The 18,368-nt window shown below is 36.4% G+C and overlaps 1 protein-coding gene across 1 annotated transcript in view; it reads right to left on the bottom strand.

Annotated features, from left to right (window-relative positions):
* Positions 1-624: 624 nt before the first annotated feature.
* Positions 625-18,368, bottom strand: part of LOC117371112 (voltage-dependent calcium channel subunit alpha-2/delta-2-like) — a 34,128-nt gene continuing 16,384 nt past the window's right edge. Inside the window, exons 10-38 of the mRNA XM_033966724.2 lie at positions 17,608-17,707; positions 17,365-17,526; positions 15,802-15,912; positions 15,628-15,706; positions 14,027-14,076; positions 13,813-13,902; positions 12,418-12,483; positions 12,254-12,328; positions 11,619-11,693; positions 11,449-11,520; positions 10,856-10,927; positions 10,696-10,757; positions 10,504-10,580; positions 10,260-10,320; positions 10,094-10,191; positions 9,484-9,574; positions 9,343-9,405; positions 8,789-8,892; positions 8,593-8,691; positions 8,430-8,521; positions 8,306-8,353; positions 7,746-7,817; positions 7,509-7,661; positions 5,664-5,716; positions 5,401-5,456; positions 5,031-5,154; positions 4,476-4,585; positions 4,277-4,359; positions 625-4,077 (exon numbers count right to left, since the gene is read on the bottom strand). Of these exons, the coding sequence (XP_033822615.1) occupies positions 3,979-4,077; positions 4,277-4,359; positions 4,476-4,585; positions 5,031-5,154; positions 5,401-5,456; positions 5,664-5,716; positions 7,509-7,661; positions 7,746-7,817; positions 8,306-8,353; positions 8,430-8,521; positions 8,593-8,691; positions 8,789-8,892; positions 9,343-9,405; positions 9,484-9,574; positions 10,094-10,191; positions 10,260-10,320; positions 10,504-10,580; positions 10,696-10,757; positions 10,856-10,927; positions 11,449-11,520; positions 11,619-11,693; positions 12,254-12,328; positions 12,418-12,483; positions 13,813-13,902; positions 14,027-14,076; positions 15,628-15,706; positions 15,802-15,912; positions 17,365-17,526; positions 17,608-17,707 (2,497 nt within the window). The 3' untranslated portion in view covers positions 625-3,978. The remainder of the gene's footprint in view (positions 4,078-4,276; positions 4,360-4,475; positions 4,586-5,030; positions 5,155-5,400; positions 5,457-5,663; positions 5,717-7,508; positions 7,662-7,745; positions 7,818-8,305; positions 8,354-8,429; positions 8,522-8,592; positions 8,692-8,788; positions 8,893-9,342; positions 9,406-9,483; positions 9,575-10,093; positions 10,192-10,259; positions 10,321-10,503; positions 10,581-10,695; positions 10,758-10,855; positions 10,928-11,448; positions 11,521-11,618; positions 11,694-12,253; positions 12,329-12,417; positions 12,484-13,812; positions 13,903-14,026; positions 14,077-15,627; positions 15,707-15,801; positions 15,913-17,364; positions 17,527-17,607; positions 17,708-18,368) is intronic.

The raw sequence follows: 18,368 nt of genomic DNA on the forward strand, positions 1-18,368 counted from the left end.
CACGGTCTCCTAGCATTAGATAATGGACACTTGGTTTACATGAATAGCAAAGGGATAGCTGGCAGTATGTGTCAGATTTAGCAACAAGGGTGTGAGCGCTACAGAAACACTGTATAAATAGATGGGTGTCTCATTATTATGCTGTAGCTTAATGATGGATATGTCAGAAAATGTGACTTTCACATACAGTATGTCTAGCAGAATGATGAATGAGAGAGATAAATAACTTGCTGTCAGTTATGGAAAGCAACAAGGTTAAAAGTAATGAAAAAGGTGCACTATGTAACTTTTCTGGTGGTGGAGGGTCCACCACTTGCTTGTCTTGATAGAGATGTTATTACTTTGTCTGGAATGTTCCACAGTATGTTATGAAATTAAAGACAAGCTTAATGCTATACCGAGGAACATTTCGGCACAGTAATAAAATCTCCATGGAGTCAAGCAGGCGATATGCCCCCCACAGAAAACTGCACACTTTCTTCTATATCTAATTTCTACTTGAATATATAGCGTCAACAAAATTCTAACCAAGAACAAAAACATCTGTTATAGTTTTAGACTCTTCTGTTGACCATCATCTAGAACATTTAGCCCACTTAGTATACAGAAATAATGATTCAGAGCTGAAGTGAAAAATATGAAGAGCGTTTAATCACCAAAGATATAAACATTTAAATATCCATTTTGAATGTGACTGACAAAATCTTTACAAAGTTAGCCTTCTTCTGCTAACAACTACACATCATTTGTACAAAAATGAGGTGGTATTGAGACTGGCACAAAGAGAGGAAACTGTCCAGAGTAACAACATCAGCAAAAATAAAAGCAAAGTTACAGCCAAAACATTATTTAGACCCAATAAAAAGACAGGCATAGAAGCTTGTTGTATACCATATTATACAAATTGTGCCCAGTTATGCTTCAAACATATTCACTTTCTTTCTGTTAGAAGTATTTACAACATTGAAAAAAATAGAAATAACTCAACTTTATGAAGTAATACCATAAGACCTTAATTAAACAATCATCAAAACAAAGCCAACCAATTACATGCCAGTGCCATAGGCCTACTGTTGCTCAGTGTTCAAATGCATAAAACTGTTTCCACTCCTATAATATTATTCATACAATGGAGATTATTCAGGCAGTATGTTGCTTATAACTTATCATCTCTGTGCTTTTCTTACAGCAATACCTAAAATACACTTTTAAAAGGCTTCATTGAAGTCAAACTCTCCACTTGGTTTTTATGTCTCTCCTTTTGTCCTTTTGGGCCACCATACTTCTCCCCTTATAGAGTCCTGGAGAGACATGTATGATGTGAAGGGAATGTAATGTGTAAACGATAGCCTATGTACATTTATCTGTAAAATATCATGCAAATTAATTGTTGAATCAAACTAAACTACTTCAAGAAATACTTTGACCTCAGCATTTGTGGCTAGTAAACAGTTTACGAAAGCCCAATATTACATAATGGACTCACAGTAAGTTAACACTGAGGTCTTCTAGGTGTTGATCCGGAGTCACTATCATGCTTCATAAAGATGCACAATATCTGTACTTTATACAAACATTCAGTCAATCCTGAAGAAAGATGATTCAAATACATTAGTCCATGTGTGCAGACGGACATAAGTGCTTTGACCAGCCCAGCCACAGTGTGAGACAAATGGCACAAAGCAGAGGAGCAGAGTTCAAACGTCTACACTGTAAAGAAAAGGCAATGCTCTGAGGACTTTAAATTCATATTTTTGTCCATTACTTGAGCAGCTTTCTTCAGTCCGACCCTAAACTTCAGTCTGTTTTTGTTTTGGCCCCAGTGTTTGTGCCTTAATAATGAGTGCAACAAGGCACTGCTGGACACCAGGCAGATGGAGAAAAACAGCTTTTTACAAAGATTTTCTAAAAATAGCATTTCAAAATATTAACACTTCTGTCTGCAGATTAACCGCAAAGGAAAATGACATCAAGGATGTTAAATCACTGTAGGAAGATGCAGCCATATTCTGCATAACCTTTTTGATTAACTAGTATTTGGATATATATTTAAAAGAAACAAGATAGGCAAACACTACAAACTTAAAGAAGACATATTATGCTTTTGAATTTATCTGAAAGGAAACTGATTTTGTGTTCAAAACTACAGAACAACATTTTTTAATCCTGTTTTCTTAGTAATTGCAAGTAAATACAAGGACATGTGTGGAGATAGTGGGTAGGTGAAAATTGAAATATTCCTAGCATAGCAAGTCTTGAAACATGCATGAATCAACCTAAATACATCTGAGAAAAGTAAAAGAGGGAAACCATTAACACAAGGCTAAAAGCTCATAAAAGGATATTTTGCATATGTCTCCTTTAATATTGTAAGATTCCTGCCTGAATTAAATATTTCATTGTGTATTCTCTGGAATGTTGTTTTTTTTGTTTTTTTTTTAAATATACATTTATACATTTACAGTCTAAATTCTATTCTAAATAACAGACATATGCATTAGAAAAGTAAAACACCCCCCACAGTGATTCAACAGGTTCAAAAAGACAGTTGTGTCCACAGATGTCAAAGCATCACATATTAGTAACAAATGCATTGGTAATGCTGAAGCTGTCCAGAAGCTACATTCCTCATACACAGGCATACATATTAAGTGCATTATTCAAATAGGGCAGATACAAACAAGGACAGAGGGCTTTCCAGTGGCAAATTATATTACATACAGGATAGGAGTAATAGAAGTTTGATTGCAGAGAGAGAAAACAGTGTTAATGCTCATTGCTCTTACGTAAATTTAAGATTTGGTGAAAAACAAAACAGCTGGTTGTTTTCTGTCTTTGCAAACCTCTCCAATTTGGCCTTACGCTGACTTGGTCTTTGCAGATGTTAAAATACTTTACATGAACAACTTGGCAATTAATTATTGTTATTACTCAAAAATAGCTCTATTGCACAAACACTGATTTGTCACGTCAAGCCTCATATGCAACTAAATATTTAATAACATTGGCAATGCGGAAGACCAAAGCAACCAACCAAAGTTTCTATGGAAGCATTTTTTCAGATTTAAAAGAGTAAAACTAACTAAACAAAGTTTTGACACTGATGAATCTTGCTTAAGGTCAAATATTGGTATTTCAGACCACAATTTTCGGTCAAAGTGCTGTGAGAACATTTGTGTAATTGGAATCACTGTTAGAGGAAGCGCACATTTGAAAGAATCAAAGTTGCGTTGTGTCAAATAGACTTCACAGCACTGGCAAAGGCCAGACGCAGATGAAAGGACACTGAGGAAAATGTTAAGGCCCAGATCTACTGTGGTACAAAGCTTCAAGGGGAGAAAGTGAGTATTATGGTACATGCAAAAATAAAAAGGAATGCAATTAATGAAAGCAAAGCAGCATTTTGAAAAGCATACAGACAGGCTTAGTGGCTTTCCTATGCTTATATTATCAAGCGAAAAACATTGAAACATTCAAAAACATCTAACTTGTGCTGCACAGTACCCATGAGTTGTGAATTCCAGCCTAGGGGTCCAAACTAGACAGCTTGAATTTTTAATTATCGCATTTGCTTCTATAAAGTATTTCATAAGGATTACTTATAAAACAATCTTTTTTTAAATTATTATTTTGTTTCCACTGGTGAAGATAGCGCACTTAAAAAAAACATAGGGAAATACTGGACTACACGTTTGAGCTGCGGCACATATTCTGGGCTCTTTAAAGCCTCTGTCTATCCCTATTCTTTTTCCCCACTTCATGTGCACAACAGTCCTGTTCAAAAAAATCTATGGGCAAAAAATACATGAAAGCTTCATAAAAAGATACCTTCAATAGAAGTTCATGCTTCAACTCCAGACGAATACAAAAGCAATAAGGCAAATTTATTATTAAAATACTACTGAGCGTTTTCAAAACTCCCAAATATTCCTTTGAGCTGATAAGTAGATCTGAGCCTTGTGCAGAATGAGAGGTTTGTTATAGTCTGAGATAGAGGAGAGGCAGAGTGAGTGGAGCCAACAGGAGTTCAATGGAGAGTCTTAGAAAATGGCCTCTTCCACACTCAGATGTGTTTTCCTGCAACAACAAAATTATTTTCTTAAGTTTAATTAAAACTGGCTTGCAAATTGTGACATTTATCAAATAAAATGATTTTTTGTTTTTGGATAGTTGGAGTTTATTGCTGACCATTGAGAGCAACATTGTCTTAAAATAATATTACTATGCTACAATTAAATCAGATAGTACTGAGTCAGCACACGTTCAATGCACTTACTAAGGCACTGTAGTCAAAGCAAGATGTGGGGCCTTTTCGATAGCGTGCGTTGCTCAGGACTTCACATGGATTTTCCTCCCGTACTGTTTATATTGAGTTAGGGAAGATGTCTAAGAAACTGTCATGGTGATGGATGATCTGTCCATTGTCAGCACATATAAACTCAATGAAAAACATAAATCATGAATTTGAAGGATACACTCGGTGCGGACCTGGGTTAACCTCTCAATCTCACACGACGTACAGGGCAGAGTCTCCGCCACCACGAACAATAGATTTGTGTTTTCTATTCTCTTTGCATGGATCAACCTACAACCAGACAAGAAATCCATACTGATCCAACAAGGATTTCACAGTCACGGGCATAAATACTTGAAAATCTAGTTGATGATGATGATATACTGAAGAAGGTTATTTTTTGCAGAGTAATTGGTCAATGAAGAAAAGAAACCCAAGACTTCAGGACTCCTGCAAAGATATTAACTATAACCACTAGAGGTCAGTAAGGAACATCATATCGCCCAATTGATAAACTAAAACTACACATTGAATTAAAGATGCACTATGTAACTTTTCTAGAGAGGATTCAATCACTTGCTTGTCTCCATGGAGATGTTATTGCTTTACTTCAAATAATCGATGGTGTAGGATAACAATGATCTATCTAGCATTATTTTTGTAGGTGCTTTCAACATTAATTGCAAAGTGTATTCATTTCTGAACTAGCGGACAGATAGAATATGGCAGTACGCACCGGGAGCAATTCCCACAGTCCTGCAGCACGTTGTACATGTTGGTTGTGTTGGTGAAGTAGAACTGGCTCTGGATGGTCACACAGCTGCTTGTCTTTGCCTCAAAACCATCCACCACCAAATCATCTACAAGACAGCCATGTTTACATTAGACCTGTGTTTCTCAAACTGTGGGACGGCCTCCTTCAGATCAATAATTTGCTGAATCTAATCTGCTTTGGAGTTAGTCCATGTTTAGAACTAGTACAGCAATTATGTAGTCCTGGTTTAACCCAGGTTTAGCATATCTGTGATTGTGAACAAATCTGAGCACTTTATTTGTCTTGAAAGGAATTCAAAGCATTATTTTACCATTACCAAAATACATTTTACCTTGATGAAGCCAGCTATTATAGGCCAGTCCATATAAGAGCTGCTGTATCACAGACCTAAAAAAAAACATTGCATCATTATGAAGAAAATACAGTTTGGAAATATCAATAAAAGAAAAATGTGGCAGAGCATTGGGCTGTAATAAAAGGGAAAGAGAGGAGCAGGTGCCTGAGTCATGTGCACAGTTTGGACACAGCACAAATTGTTGTGTGGAACACTTGGAGCTGCTGCAATCATACCATTTAAATGTTACACAGTCTCACCATGCCACTGTGGAGGTCCACCAGGCCAAGCTCAGGAGGTCAGCTACGGACGGCTGCAAAGAACAACAGATGGCAAAACATACATGGACGAAATAGGCACAATTAGATTAAGCAATTGAACACTGAAAGGTACTGTAAGGCTGTCAAAACAATTGATATCCAAATACTCATCAATACTGAAAACAGTGACAAAAATAGATACGAATTTGAACAATTATTGATACTGAAAAAAAAAAAAAAAAAATCTTAGACATTATAGATGTCTAATGGTAGAGTAGAGTATAGAGTAATGGTTTGACTGTAATAAATTGTTACTAAATCTGAAAAAACTAAATTCAGGGTAATAGGTAACAAAAAATTGACACTGAACACAAGGTGACTATAAATAATGAAATCATTGAATATGTGAGTGAACATAATTTCCTTGGAGTTATTCTTGACCATAAACTGCTATGCTGGAAACCTCAATTAACTGCAGTAAAAAACAAGATAGCCAAATCCATCGCAATTATGAGGAAATCTAAATGTTTGTTGGATGAAAGAGCACTTTAAAATGTAGTATCTCTCTAGTAAATTTCAAACGACTGTACAGGTTAAATATATTTAAAAACTATGCTACTAAAGAAGGATCATAGTAAAACTATGAATACTCATCAATGTGGTTGGTGGTAACAATTCTCTGTAATGTATTATCTACTGCTCAATGTACTTTCTATTAACTACAGTTTAGCGAGTTTTTAATCTATGTAAACATTATGCACACACATTACATGCATGTACATGCACACCTCATGTGTATGTGCATGTGTATGGATGATACACACATACACTTTACATGCATGCACATACACATGCACACGCACACATGGTGAAGGAATGTTATAGATAAATGCTAACTACAAATTTGGGCAAACGATGAATTGTGACCTAACTTTTCTGTACAATCTCTGCTACTGCGAGCAACATCTGAATTGTGTGATTTAGTTAAATATGGGGGTAAGCTCTCACAAGTATTATACTTGTGCTTACTTCTTTTGAGCATTGTGCAAAATTTGGATTTGGATGTACACTGTTTTTGTTTTTGTCTGAACTGGCAAAATGTATTTATTTATTTTTATTTTTTTTATTATGCCTGCTCAAATAAACAATATTCATTCATTCATTCATTTATTCATATTACAACATTTTATATTTTCTGACGCATTTTAGACGCATTTCTGACTGAGCTCCCCAGAAGGATGGCTCGGGTATCTGATGGCTTGGACACCTCCCTGGGCAGATGTTCTGGGCATATCCCACCAGGTGGAGGCCCCGGGGAAGACCCAGAACATGCTGGATGGACTTTGTCTCTTGCCTGGCCTGAGAATGCCTTGGGATCACACTAGAAGAGCTGGAGGAAGTGTTTGGGGTGAGGGAAGTCTGGGGAAGTTTACTTAGGCTGCTTGCCCCAACCCCAGATAAGAGGAAGAAAGGGGATGGATGGTTTTAGAATGGCCTGTATCTTTATCAGAACTAATGTAAGACTATATTATAAGAAACTACAATTACTGTAGTTGAAAATTACATCCTAAATTCATTTTTTCTTAGTATTGCTTAATAAGTTTCAGCTGTATCATTTTGTGCCAGATTGTCATAGATTACATTATGGTATACAGTACACTGCATTTACATTAGGGTGCAAAAATCATGAGAATAATCTATATACTGCAACCAGTAAAATGTTTAAATGTTAAATAAAAAGAAAATATGAACCAAACATGTATTAATGTGTTTATTAGTATAAGTATGTAAAAGTATGGGGCGGGGTACAATGTCATGTCAAATCAAACTGCTATTGAGTCTCACCACAAAGAATCTCCTCGGTGCCGCTCCTGTGTGGCTGCTGCTGATGGGCTCACAGGCAGACTGATACTGAAACGACTGCCTCCGAAAGTAGATGGAGTTGTTGAACAGAGCGTACATCAGATAAGGGTCCACGTCTCCAAAGAAAAGCCCCATCTGAGATTTAATAAAGACAAGAATATGAAGTGCCTTGGTGAAACAGCACCTCCTGGTGGTTAGAAAAGTGCTTAACAGAATAACCTTTTTCCAGTGGTCCCTCTGATTTGACATGACCAGAAAGCCACCATCATCAATGAGATAACACAGGAGATCCTAAAGACAAAGATCAATGAACAATTCAGGTCAACTTTGTAAATAAGACTAAATAAACATAAACATATATTGCAAGTTCACTCTGTGCCTTCAAATAAATTAACATGTGGTGCAATCATAACCACATTTTATATATATATATATATATATATATATATATATATATATATATATATATATATATATATATATATATATATATATATATATATATATATATATATATATATATATATATATATATATATATATATATATATATATGTACACACAATATTGAATACCAATTACCAATATAGATCTATGTGTCTTATTTTATAATATAAGAAGTAACAGTAATTAATAGCAATGAATGTATAGAAGTAATGTAATATTTCTGGTGAGAGTTCAGCCACCTGCTTGTCTGCTTTGACGGCAATGTTACATATTATGATGTTAATCTCATTGCAAATTAACCTAACTACTAAATCTTGTAAATTTATTCTTACATCTGTGTTGGCTTCACAGTCCATTTCACAGATCCTGGATGGTCCACACTGCAACGATAAGAACAGTAGTAATATTCAGCTCTAGGGAAACTCAAACCATTAAAAGTAATTTTAGATATTGTACCTTGTGTGAACCTTGTCGTCCATCAGACACATTACTGGCTAAGATCTTGAACTTATCTACCCAGGCTTCCAAGTCCAACTTCACCCCAACCACTAAAGACATTCTTATTATTAGTTTTAGACACAAAAAAAAATCATCACAATTATAATTTCAGTACTTTTACCTGCAGGCTTGAGAATTTTCCCTCCCAAATTGACCTCAACCGCCGAACTGACCAGGATACCAACAGTGCCATTTTCTCCACCAATCATGTCGTCTAAAGCTGTTGAGGAACATTGCATTAAATAAGTGGGTTATGAATTATTTACAGTATTATATTATGAATTATTATATTGTGTTTTTCCAGCAAAAGTACTCACAGGATCGCTGTGGGGCCCTGAATAAGTAGCCCTTGTTGTCGAGGCTCCTTCTGTAGAAATTTGAATTGAACGGCTCCGGATCCTCATCCCACATGTCAGCAGCACTGTAGCATAGATGTGATTGGTTGCTATTATTTTTTACGCAATATAGAATAACCTGTATAATCTGTACATGGGATAGGTCTTGAAAAAATGGACTAAAATATTGAATTTGTGGTTTTGAACTGGTTACAGTTAACGCTGATTATTGATCTATCTGTTGTATTTTCTCATAACACCGCTAGATGCTATCTAAAATACTGTAGTCCGATAGTGTGCCAGCTTCAGCCTGACAGAAGAAGACCAGAGAGCACAGCTGAGCCTGAACAAAGGCCAAGTGTGGGAAGAGGAGTACAGGTTTTGAATATGGCAGCTTTTAGGCAGTGATTCTCAATCCACCTGATCCATCTATATAAATATGTAATGCCAAATGCATACAGAAGATTATACTTGTGCAAAATAGAATTATGTAATAATATAAAAATATTGTGCATTTTGCTATTATGGCCACTCACATATTAGGAAACACGCGTGTTATTCCTCCATCTGTGGATGCAAACACGGCTAAAAATCCATACCTGCAACAATAAAAATATTAAAAGTTTCATTTGGTCTGTTAACTGTTTTTTTATAATGCTGCTGGATGATAAACTCACGAGGTGAGGTCTTTGTTTTTCCACACTCGGGAAGCCAGCTGCCCAATGATCCGGGAGTCAAGGACCAGGTTATGGATTAGGTCTTGGTCACCTGAGATACAACCAAAAACACAACTATTGTCATAGTTTCTTTTAAAATAACCATTTGGACTTGACTCAGTGCTTTGAATCATTGAGCAACTTATTAGGTTTATGGCACCACGTTATAGACGAGAAAATGTATAGTATTTATATTTTGGTTGCACTTAACTTGTGCATGGTAACAAGATGAAGTATACCAACTGAAAATTTCATGTCATGTTTACAAATTAGTGTTTTTGGTAATGTATAATCTTTTTCATACTGGGTCTAGGTTGTGATTAATCATATTACCATGAATTAAAGTCACATCTATAATAACACTCTATAATTACACTTTTCGTTACCATTCTATTACTGTGATGAACATTATAGTGCTACATTTATTATTTTCTTCATTCATCAATTCAATTAAAAAATAATGAGAAAAACACAAAACCCTCAAACACTGACACAATGGATTTATAATACATAATACCATAGCATGCTAATTGATGTAGTACAAAGTAACATATTGCTTCTTTATACTCACACTCATCTGACTCAGGAGAAATGTCAATGATGAGAGAAAGAAAGTTCTGCAGAAACTGTGTGTTGTTGTCAGAGAGATGTAGACGTTTGCAGTATTCTCTGAAAACACAAGAAATGCTTCAGAAAATGTGCAGTGACTCCAAACTGCTGAGACGGGATAAGCTCACCTCGGGGCCAAGAAAACGTGTCCCGAAGACTCATATGAGCTGGGAAGCAGCGACTGCATGTCTAGGGTTCACACAAGAAGAAAATGCATTTATGTGTATAGAAATAATATTAATGCTGTATTGCATATATTATAATTATCTTCTAATGTTTTACTTCTTTTGTATAGCATTTTGAGATTTATTAATATAATGCATTGTCATTATTAAGTATGTGCTCTTTGCTCTTACTGTATTGCATACTTACACTGAAGCTGCAGCATCACATCACTAAGGTCAGCTTGGATGTAATATTCATTGTAAGGCGGTAATACCAAACCCAAACTGCATCCCAACAGGAACAGGCAAGATAAAAAACAAACAAACAAAAAAACTGGAAGATTATATTTTATTCTACCATATTTCTTTTCTTCATTTAAAATAATTTTTATTCACTTACCTGTAATCTGTCCCATTAATTGGAGCCCAGGTATAGCCTCTGTACACGTCATCAATGTATTGCTACAAACAATAACAGTAAGTAAGTTTGGTCATCATACTGTCATTTTGACATCATATTTCACAGGTGAGTTTTAATCATTTCTTAGTTCACGACTTGCCTCATCAATTGACTTTAGAAGTGTTTTGATTTGCATTTCACCTGGGCGTCCATCAATCATTTGTCTCCGGATCTAGAAAAAATGAATAGTCACATGTGAGCATAGGTTAGTCAGTAGGCCTATTTATGTTTATTATAATACACAATCAAATCAATTGTATTGCTAGACTGAAATTAAAGGTACACTATGTAACTTTTTGTGTAGTGGGTCCATACCTGCTTATCTCCATGGAAATGTTACTGCTTTCCACACAGTGGAAATTAAATATATTTATCTTTCTTGTTCATTTCAAACAGGTGTTTTTATTACTCAAAACCATCTTGAAAAACATGCATTACTGTGAGCATGGTCACCTGTTCACAGATCTGACCTGTAAGTTAGCCTGGTGGCATCATCTGATTGTCTCTTCTTTTAACTCATTTAACTTCTGATTGAAGTTAAATGTCCTACTGTGTGTGGAATATTCCAGGCAAAGCAATAACGTCCCCGTGGAGACAGGCAGGTGGCAGACTATTTTCCAGAGTTGCTTAGTGTACCTTATTTAGTGTATTTTAGTGTACCATTTTTTTGGAGAGTTGGCTGGGGGGTCTTACCTCCTCTTTGCTGCTGTCCTCTACTTCAGCGTCCAGGAAGTCCAACGTGACAGGCTCAGGTAGATTCACAAGCTGGTAAAAACAAAATCAGAACATTATTAAAACAAATACAAGTATTGAGAATTGTGTAAAGATTGAGATTGTGTAAAAGAATGTGAAATATAGCTCACTTTGGGCTGGAGATTGGGGTGAAGCAGAAGGTATCCATTTGGATCAATAGCAAATATGTATCCATTTGCTCCCAACTGTTAGAAATACAATAAAAATAATTGTGCCTCATAAGTGCCTGTTTAAATGATTGACACTTCACAACAATGCTTTGTAAAGATCATATTATTTCATATAATTTCCAAGGAGAGGTCATTGCTTTGCCTAAAATGTTCCACAGTATAGCATCTTGCATTCAATTACAAGTGTTTTTTGTTCAAATGTGTACTGTGTGTGTACAGGTATATCCATTGACACAGACTTACCCTCCACCAGGAAAGTTACATAGTGCATCATAAACCAAATAAGTAAGTCCATTTCTCCTTTGTGTGTGTAATAAATCCATTTAATATATTCTACGATTGCATATTATGTTTTCCAATTTCATTTGTAAGCCCATACAATATCAGCATCATCGTTAATTAAAATGTATTACTACTTGGCAATAGTGAGTTAAATACTTTGTAATCAAATATAAAGCTAAACTTTAAAAATAACAAAAAAATAAGAAAGTAAAATGTTTAACTTCTGATGGTTATCCTGTCAGTGGAGTTATTTAAGATTGTGTAGTAGTTCACTGTAGTATACGGCCACTTACATTGTATCGTGGGGTCAGACGCTTGATCTCATCCAGATGCACATCAACTCCCATCACACCTAAGATCAGCTGGTTCTATACAACACACAATAATAACACATCATTAATTAAGGGCTAATTAATGACTATGATATAGGCTATATCAATTATTATATTATTTTTACCTGTGAGTTTCCATCCATAGTGAGGTTGAATACAGGTAATGTCCCTGTCACTACTAAACCGAGACCCTGAAACAACAAAAAAACAAAATCCGCAACATATTACATATTGCAAACTTATAATACCTTTGTGGAGTTAGTTCAAATGTGATATATTTCTTGTTTAAAATATGAATTGCTTCAGATTAGTGTTGTCATGATACTAACATTATTTATAACACTGTTTTTGATACTATGATATTAAAAGTCACTATAGAATGTAATTTTCAACTCAAAATAAGAGCAATGGGCTTTATTCATGAAGCATTCTTACAAACAAATTTGTACTTGAGGTTAAAATGCTTGAACTTCTGAAAATGTTCTTCTGGAAGAACAAATCCTAACAAACAGGAGCACTTGTAAGAACAAAAAATCAGCTGTTTTCAAATATTCTTACTCTAATAATACAACACAAGATTCAAATTCCTCCATGACTGTAAGTCAAATATCTTATTATATTATTTCCTATAAAAAAAATAATTCTATGTGATCCAGTAACATTTTACAGAGCATATGGTCAGTTTGGTCTAACAGACTTTACAGGCTGCAGTGACAGCCTCAGCCTGTCCCAGCAACAGTACTCTCCATATGGGCCACTGTTACAGGCCTGCGCTTGGTCACCATGTCAGACTCAACACCCCTGCGCCCCCATAACCCCCCATGACCAGAGCACACTCACTTGCTATTTATCGAGTGATTAATACGATGACAGCACTCATTTATTTCAATGCGTTGGTGATTTAAATATACCCTCACTGAGTATGTCCAGTGTGTTTGGACATTTTAAATCACCACTGAAGCTCTAAAACAACAGTAGTCTATAAACTCTACCTGACTTCCTCATACACATTCTCCCTCACACTTTCACATTGTAATAATGCCAAGCCCATATATAGAAGTTTAGTGGGCATTTTTCAGTAAATACACATTTTTATGTAAATGATATGTAAATGAGTGTCATGGTGTTTGTAGCTTGTGTTTTGTTTTTTTTTTGTTTTTCTTTTTTAAATGTTTTGACAATTCTAGAACAGCCCTAGAACAACATGTTTATTGTCTAGTTTAATCATAGTTTTTTTTTAATTAATTTATATATATATATATATATATATATATATATATATATATATATATATATATATATATATATATATATATATATATATATATATATATATATATATATATATATATATATATATATATATATATATATATATATATATATATATATATATATAAAGACTTGATTGATAGGATGTATAATGTTTTAATGCAGTATCAGAATTGTTGCTTATATCCCACCACTAATGTACAGGACATGTAAATGCAGTTTATCATGGCGTCCCACTGCTTTCTCACCAGAGCGTCCTGATAGACGTTGGTCCACTGAACCTGTTTTGCGTCACTGCCCGCAAGGACCATGGGGCGGCCCAGCACATCGAGGTACTCCTGTCACAACGAAACAGCACATGGAGCAAAATGAGCTTTAACACTACAACCACAACACTGGGCCATGGAGGACAATACTGTGTACAAACAAACAGAGGGGGCTGGGTACTGGAGTCGAACCCACCTGGGTGTTAATCCTGATGGCACAGATGGAACGGATCTCAAAATAGTAACCTGACAAAAACAGACGAAAAAGAGAGAACGTAGGGGGGGAGAGAGAGAGAAAAAGAAAGAGAAAGAGAGGAAGGGGTACGGTTGAGGAAGAAAAGAGAAAGAGAAAGAGGAGAGAGACAGGAGGTTGGGGGAAGGGAGAGGGAGAGAAAGGAAAAAGGAGAGAGAGAGAGAAGGGGTGATGAGAGGAGAGAAGAAAGAGAGCAGCAATTAGGAAAGAGGCAAAAAGGAGGGTTTGGAGGAGAGGTAAGATAAGAGAGGAAAGACAGAAAAGCAGAGAGAAGGAGAGAAAGAAAAGAGACAGAGAGATAGAGAGGGGCAAGAGAAAGGAAAAAGAAGAGAGACAAGGGGTGATAAGGTAACGAAAAAGAAGAGGGAGAAAGGGAGGAGAGATGGAAAGAAAGGGAGGAGAGATATGGAAAGAAAGGGAAGAAGAGAGAGAGAAAGAGAGAGGGGGAAGGTTTGGAGGGGGAGAGTAAGATAAGATGGGAAAGAGAAAAGGGGGGTTGGTGAGAGCAGAAAATGAGAGGGGTGGGCAGAAAGAGAGAGAGTGAGAGTGGCAGGAGATATACATATTAGAATACACAAGAGGCGAGATCATAAATATTCAACATTTTACTAGAGTGACTCAGACACTTAAATAACACAGAAAGGATCTTTTTGTGGAAAATTGCAGAATTCATCTACTTAATCTACTTTTCTAGTCTGAGAAGCTGATATTAATTTAAGAAGGCAAAACGTGTAATCAAGCGTAACATTATCCAGCAAGTAAACATTTTAACCACACATTTTAAACAATGAATACATTCTGATGGCTAAAACAACAATGTGAAAATCTCCAAACTGCACGTACATCAGATGAATGTTATGTGTAGGTGGTCATAATGTTATGCCTGAGTATGTTAATTAGTGTGACATACCAAACTACAAAAAGGCATATCGTTTCTTTTGAGTTGGTCATTATTATTTGGGGAGAACATTGATAGAAGAAGTATAAATTGAGAAGGCATATTAAAAGTGAACTGCGTAACTCTAGTGTTTCAGCCGTGCCCTATCTGCTGGTCTCCATAGAAATTTTGTTATTATAATAAAATAAATAAATTAAAAACATGCATTTGTACTGTGAGCATATTTGTCTTTCCCCCTACTTGTGCCTATGCAGATAAGTAAGTTTAATGCCATATTGTGGAACATTTTAGGCAAAGCAATAACAACTCCATGCACTTTTAATATATTTAGTTTAATTGCACTCTCACTTAACTAAAAAAGGTCATCATATTTGCTTCCAAAATAAAAGCATTTGCTGCATAACATAGGCATAATTATTGCCAGTGTTTTGGAGACCAGGCGCATTAGGGATTGATTTATTTGTTTTGGTCCCGTGAGGTGGTTCCAAATCTATTCATCAATTTTAATAGACTCTGCACTCGGTTCCAGTATGTGCCTTCTTAATATAGCCATGAATTTTACCCATGAAGCTTATTCATCAAATGCGCTCACGCTTAATCTTTTAAGATATATTTTAAAGTTAACCACGGTCCAATTTGCCTTTACCTTTATTAGTACAAGCAATCCACTGCAATGGTGTGACGTCGTAGTTGTGTTGACCGACAGAAAAGGTGAATACTCGAACCTAAATAGGAAAAAATAGTGAGAAAAATGTTAGAATACAATTTAGATCATACTGTTAATTGGTTTAGATTTGATTTATGATACAAATTATTGTACCGTTTTGTTGGGCCAGTTGTATTGCATAAATACGTCCTGAGCCCTGTCTTCTCCCCCGTCGGTGAACAGCATGATGATCTTATTGCAATTTGCCCGAGGGACATTTGTTTTCTACAAAGAAATGAAAATATTATTCCAGATTGAAAGAGATTTCATTAAGTGGCTGTTAAATCAGACAAGATAATTGGTGTTTTTAAGGTAGGTAAAATTTGAAAATTTTGTCAATTAAAATATTAAGAAAATGAACTTTGCAAATGTAATCATCCAAACGTATACGGTGAAGTTTCCGCACGTTTGTTCATTTTACAGTCCACTCACTTTAACTTTAACAAAGAGATTTACAGGCATATTTTAGTATTTATCATTGACTGAAAAATTTGTTCTGATTGTTGTTTTGTTTATTTGTTGAGCTAATATACGAGATCTTTTAAGATAGGCTGGGATCATCATGAGAGTAGGATGCAAATGGACAGCGGAAACACCTCTAGCCAAAGCTGAGGGAATGTTGAGATTGCAAGATGTCACTGGCACAGGAAGACGGGCTGGGAGCTACACATGTCCAGCTGTGGAACAAGGTAAGATCAAAGAAAAGGAGAGCCATAGTCCAGGAAGACGTCCAAGACATGGAGGTTTGTGGATTAAAACTGGAGCCCTGGCATCACAGGGAGAATGGACAAAATGGGACTTCTCAAGACAAAAATGATGTGGGGAGATCTCTGGAGACTGGAGCCTTTTTGCATCTCTTTTCTGGTCTGATCCGTGTATGACATGCTTTCGACTCCTAACACAGGTAGGGGCTAAAAGACAATCTGCTCTGTCAGCTCTGTGGAGAAAGGGGAGCTTTTGGACAGATGCTTTCAGATTGTAAGACGGCGCTCGCTCAAGGGAGGCATAGATGGCGCCATGGTAGTGTTGAGGGCCATGGAGAGGAGGAAGAAACGACAAGTCTAGGGGAAAACAAATGTGCTTTGTGAAAGAAGGGAACAGCCAAAAGTTGCTGTAGCAAAAAAAAGAGCAGCTTCCTGCAATGGGCCCAAAATTGGAACATGATGGTGGACCTGGGGAAGAAACTGTAATTCCCACAGGCTGTCCAAACCACTCTAAGGCCAGATTTGTTGCTGTGATCAGAGGAAGAGATGAAGATCATCCCTGGGAGGAGGAATGCGATGAGGCCTTCGAGAGCAAGAGTGCCAAATATCACACCTTGATAGATGAGTGCTGGGGAAAGGGTTGTCAGGCTTGGCTTTTCCCTATGGAAGTAAAGCTGCAGAGGGTTCCTGGAAGGTAAAGGAGAGCAGCAGAACATTCCTGCTCTTGGTTGTGGAACAGGAGAGAAGAGACAAGCTGGAGGCCAGAAGGAGGGGATGAGCAGTGAGTTGGCCACCACTGCTGACCCACCACTGGGAGTGTGTTGCGATTCAGAGTCAGAGGACCCAGTGATCAGGGGGTGATGACATCCTCTCTTCCTGGTCAAAGGCTACTTTCACCATAAGTGAAAGGAATGTAAAAGCCTGATGTATTGACATTAATTTATATCTCTACTTTATATTGACTGTTACTTACATTTAACAGCTGGTTGAAGGCAAAGTGAAACCCAGATTTGTAGTCAGTCGTGCCTTTAGCTTGCATCTGTTGGACTGCTTCTTTGAATATCTTTTTGTTACGAACATTTGCCTGAACAAGGTGTTTGAAGCAGGGGACCACAGCTTCAGCTTTCTCATTAAACTAAAACAAAATCATACAGCCATTAAAAAAAAAAATATCCAAATTGCAACTGATTTTGATTTATAATGGGCCTGTTCTCACCCTGGCCACATTGACATAATCGTCATCTGACAAAGTGTCCAGCATCTCCATGACAGAGGCTTTGATCAGCTTCAGAGTGAGTCCACTGACACTGCCACTCCTGGAAAACACAAAATCAAAGTCAAAATGAAAGCTTTTTTTGTTTAATACAACCACGTAATATGCAACCCTCTAACTCACAAGGGCTGATGTTTTGTAGACAATGTGACCAAGTCTATATATATGTCAATGCATTATTTTAATCTCTTTTGAGAGAAAAAACATATCTTTCACCTAATTTTGTGAGGAAAGCTGCTATATGTAACTCATAAGCCACCTGCTTGTCTCTGTGGAGATGTCTTTGTTTTGCCTGGAATGTTCCATAGTATGTCCTTTGCTGATAACAAGCCGGTGATGCCACCAAGCCAAGTTACAGGTCAGATCTGTGGAGAAACAACTCCACTCACAGCAAGAATGCTTGTTTTCTATGGTGTATAAATGAATAGCTGCAAGATATATAGATTCAAGGCCATACTGTGGAACATTCTTGGCAAAGCAGCTCCATGAAAACAAGCAGATAGTGGATCCTCTATAAGAAAAGTTACATAAACTACCTTTAAATAAGCTATCACAAATAAATAGCTTTTTTCAGTCTAAATATTAGATATTATTTTAAAAATGTATCATCACTAGAGGATTTTAGCTAGCACATGAATCTATTTGGACTGCAAAGGGATGCTAGAGAGTCCACAGTATCAAATAGAAGACGTCCAGACTCCACA

Source organism: Periophthalmus magnuspinnatus, chromosome 5, assembly GCF_009829125.3.
Source record: "Periophthalmus magnuspinnatus isolate fPerMag1 chromosome 5, fPerMag1.2.pri, whole genome shotgun sequence".
NCBI classification, from domain to species: Eukaryota; Metazoa; Chordata; class Actinopteri; order Gobiiformes; family Gobiidae; genus Periophthalmus; species Periophthalmus magnuspinnatus.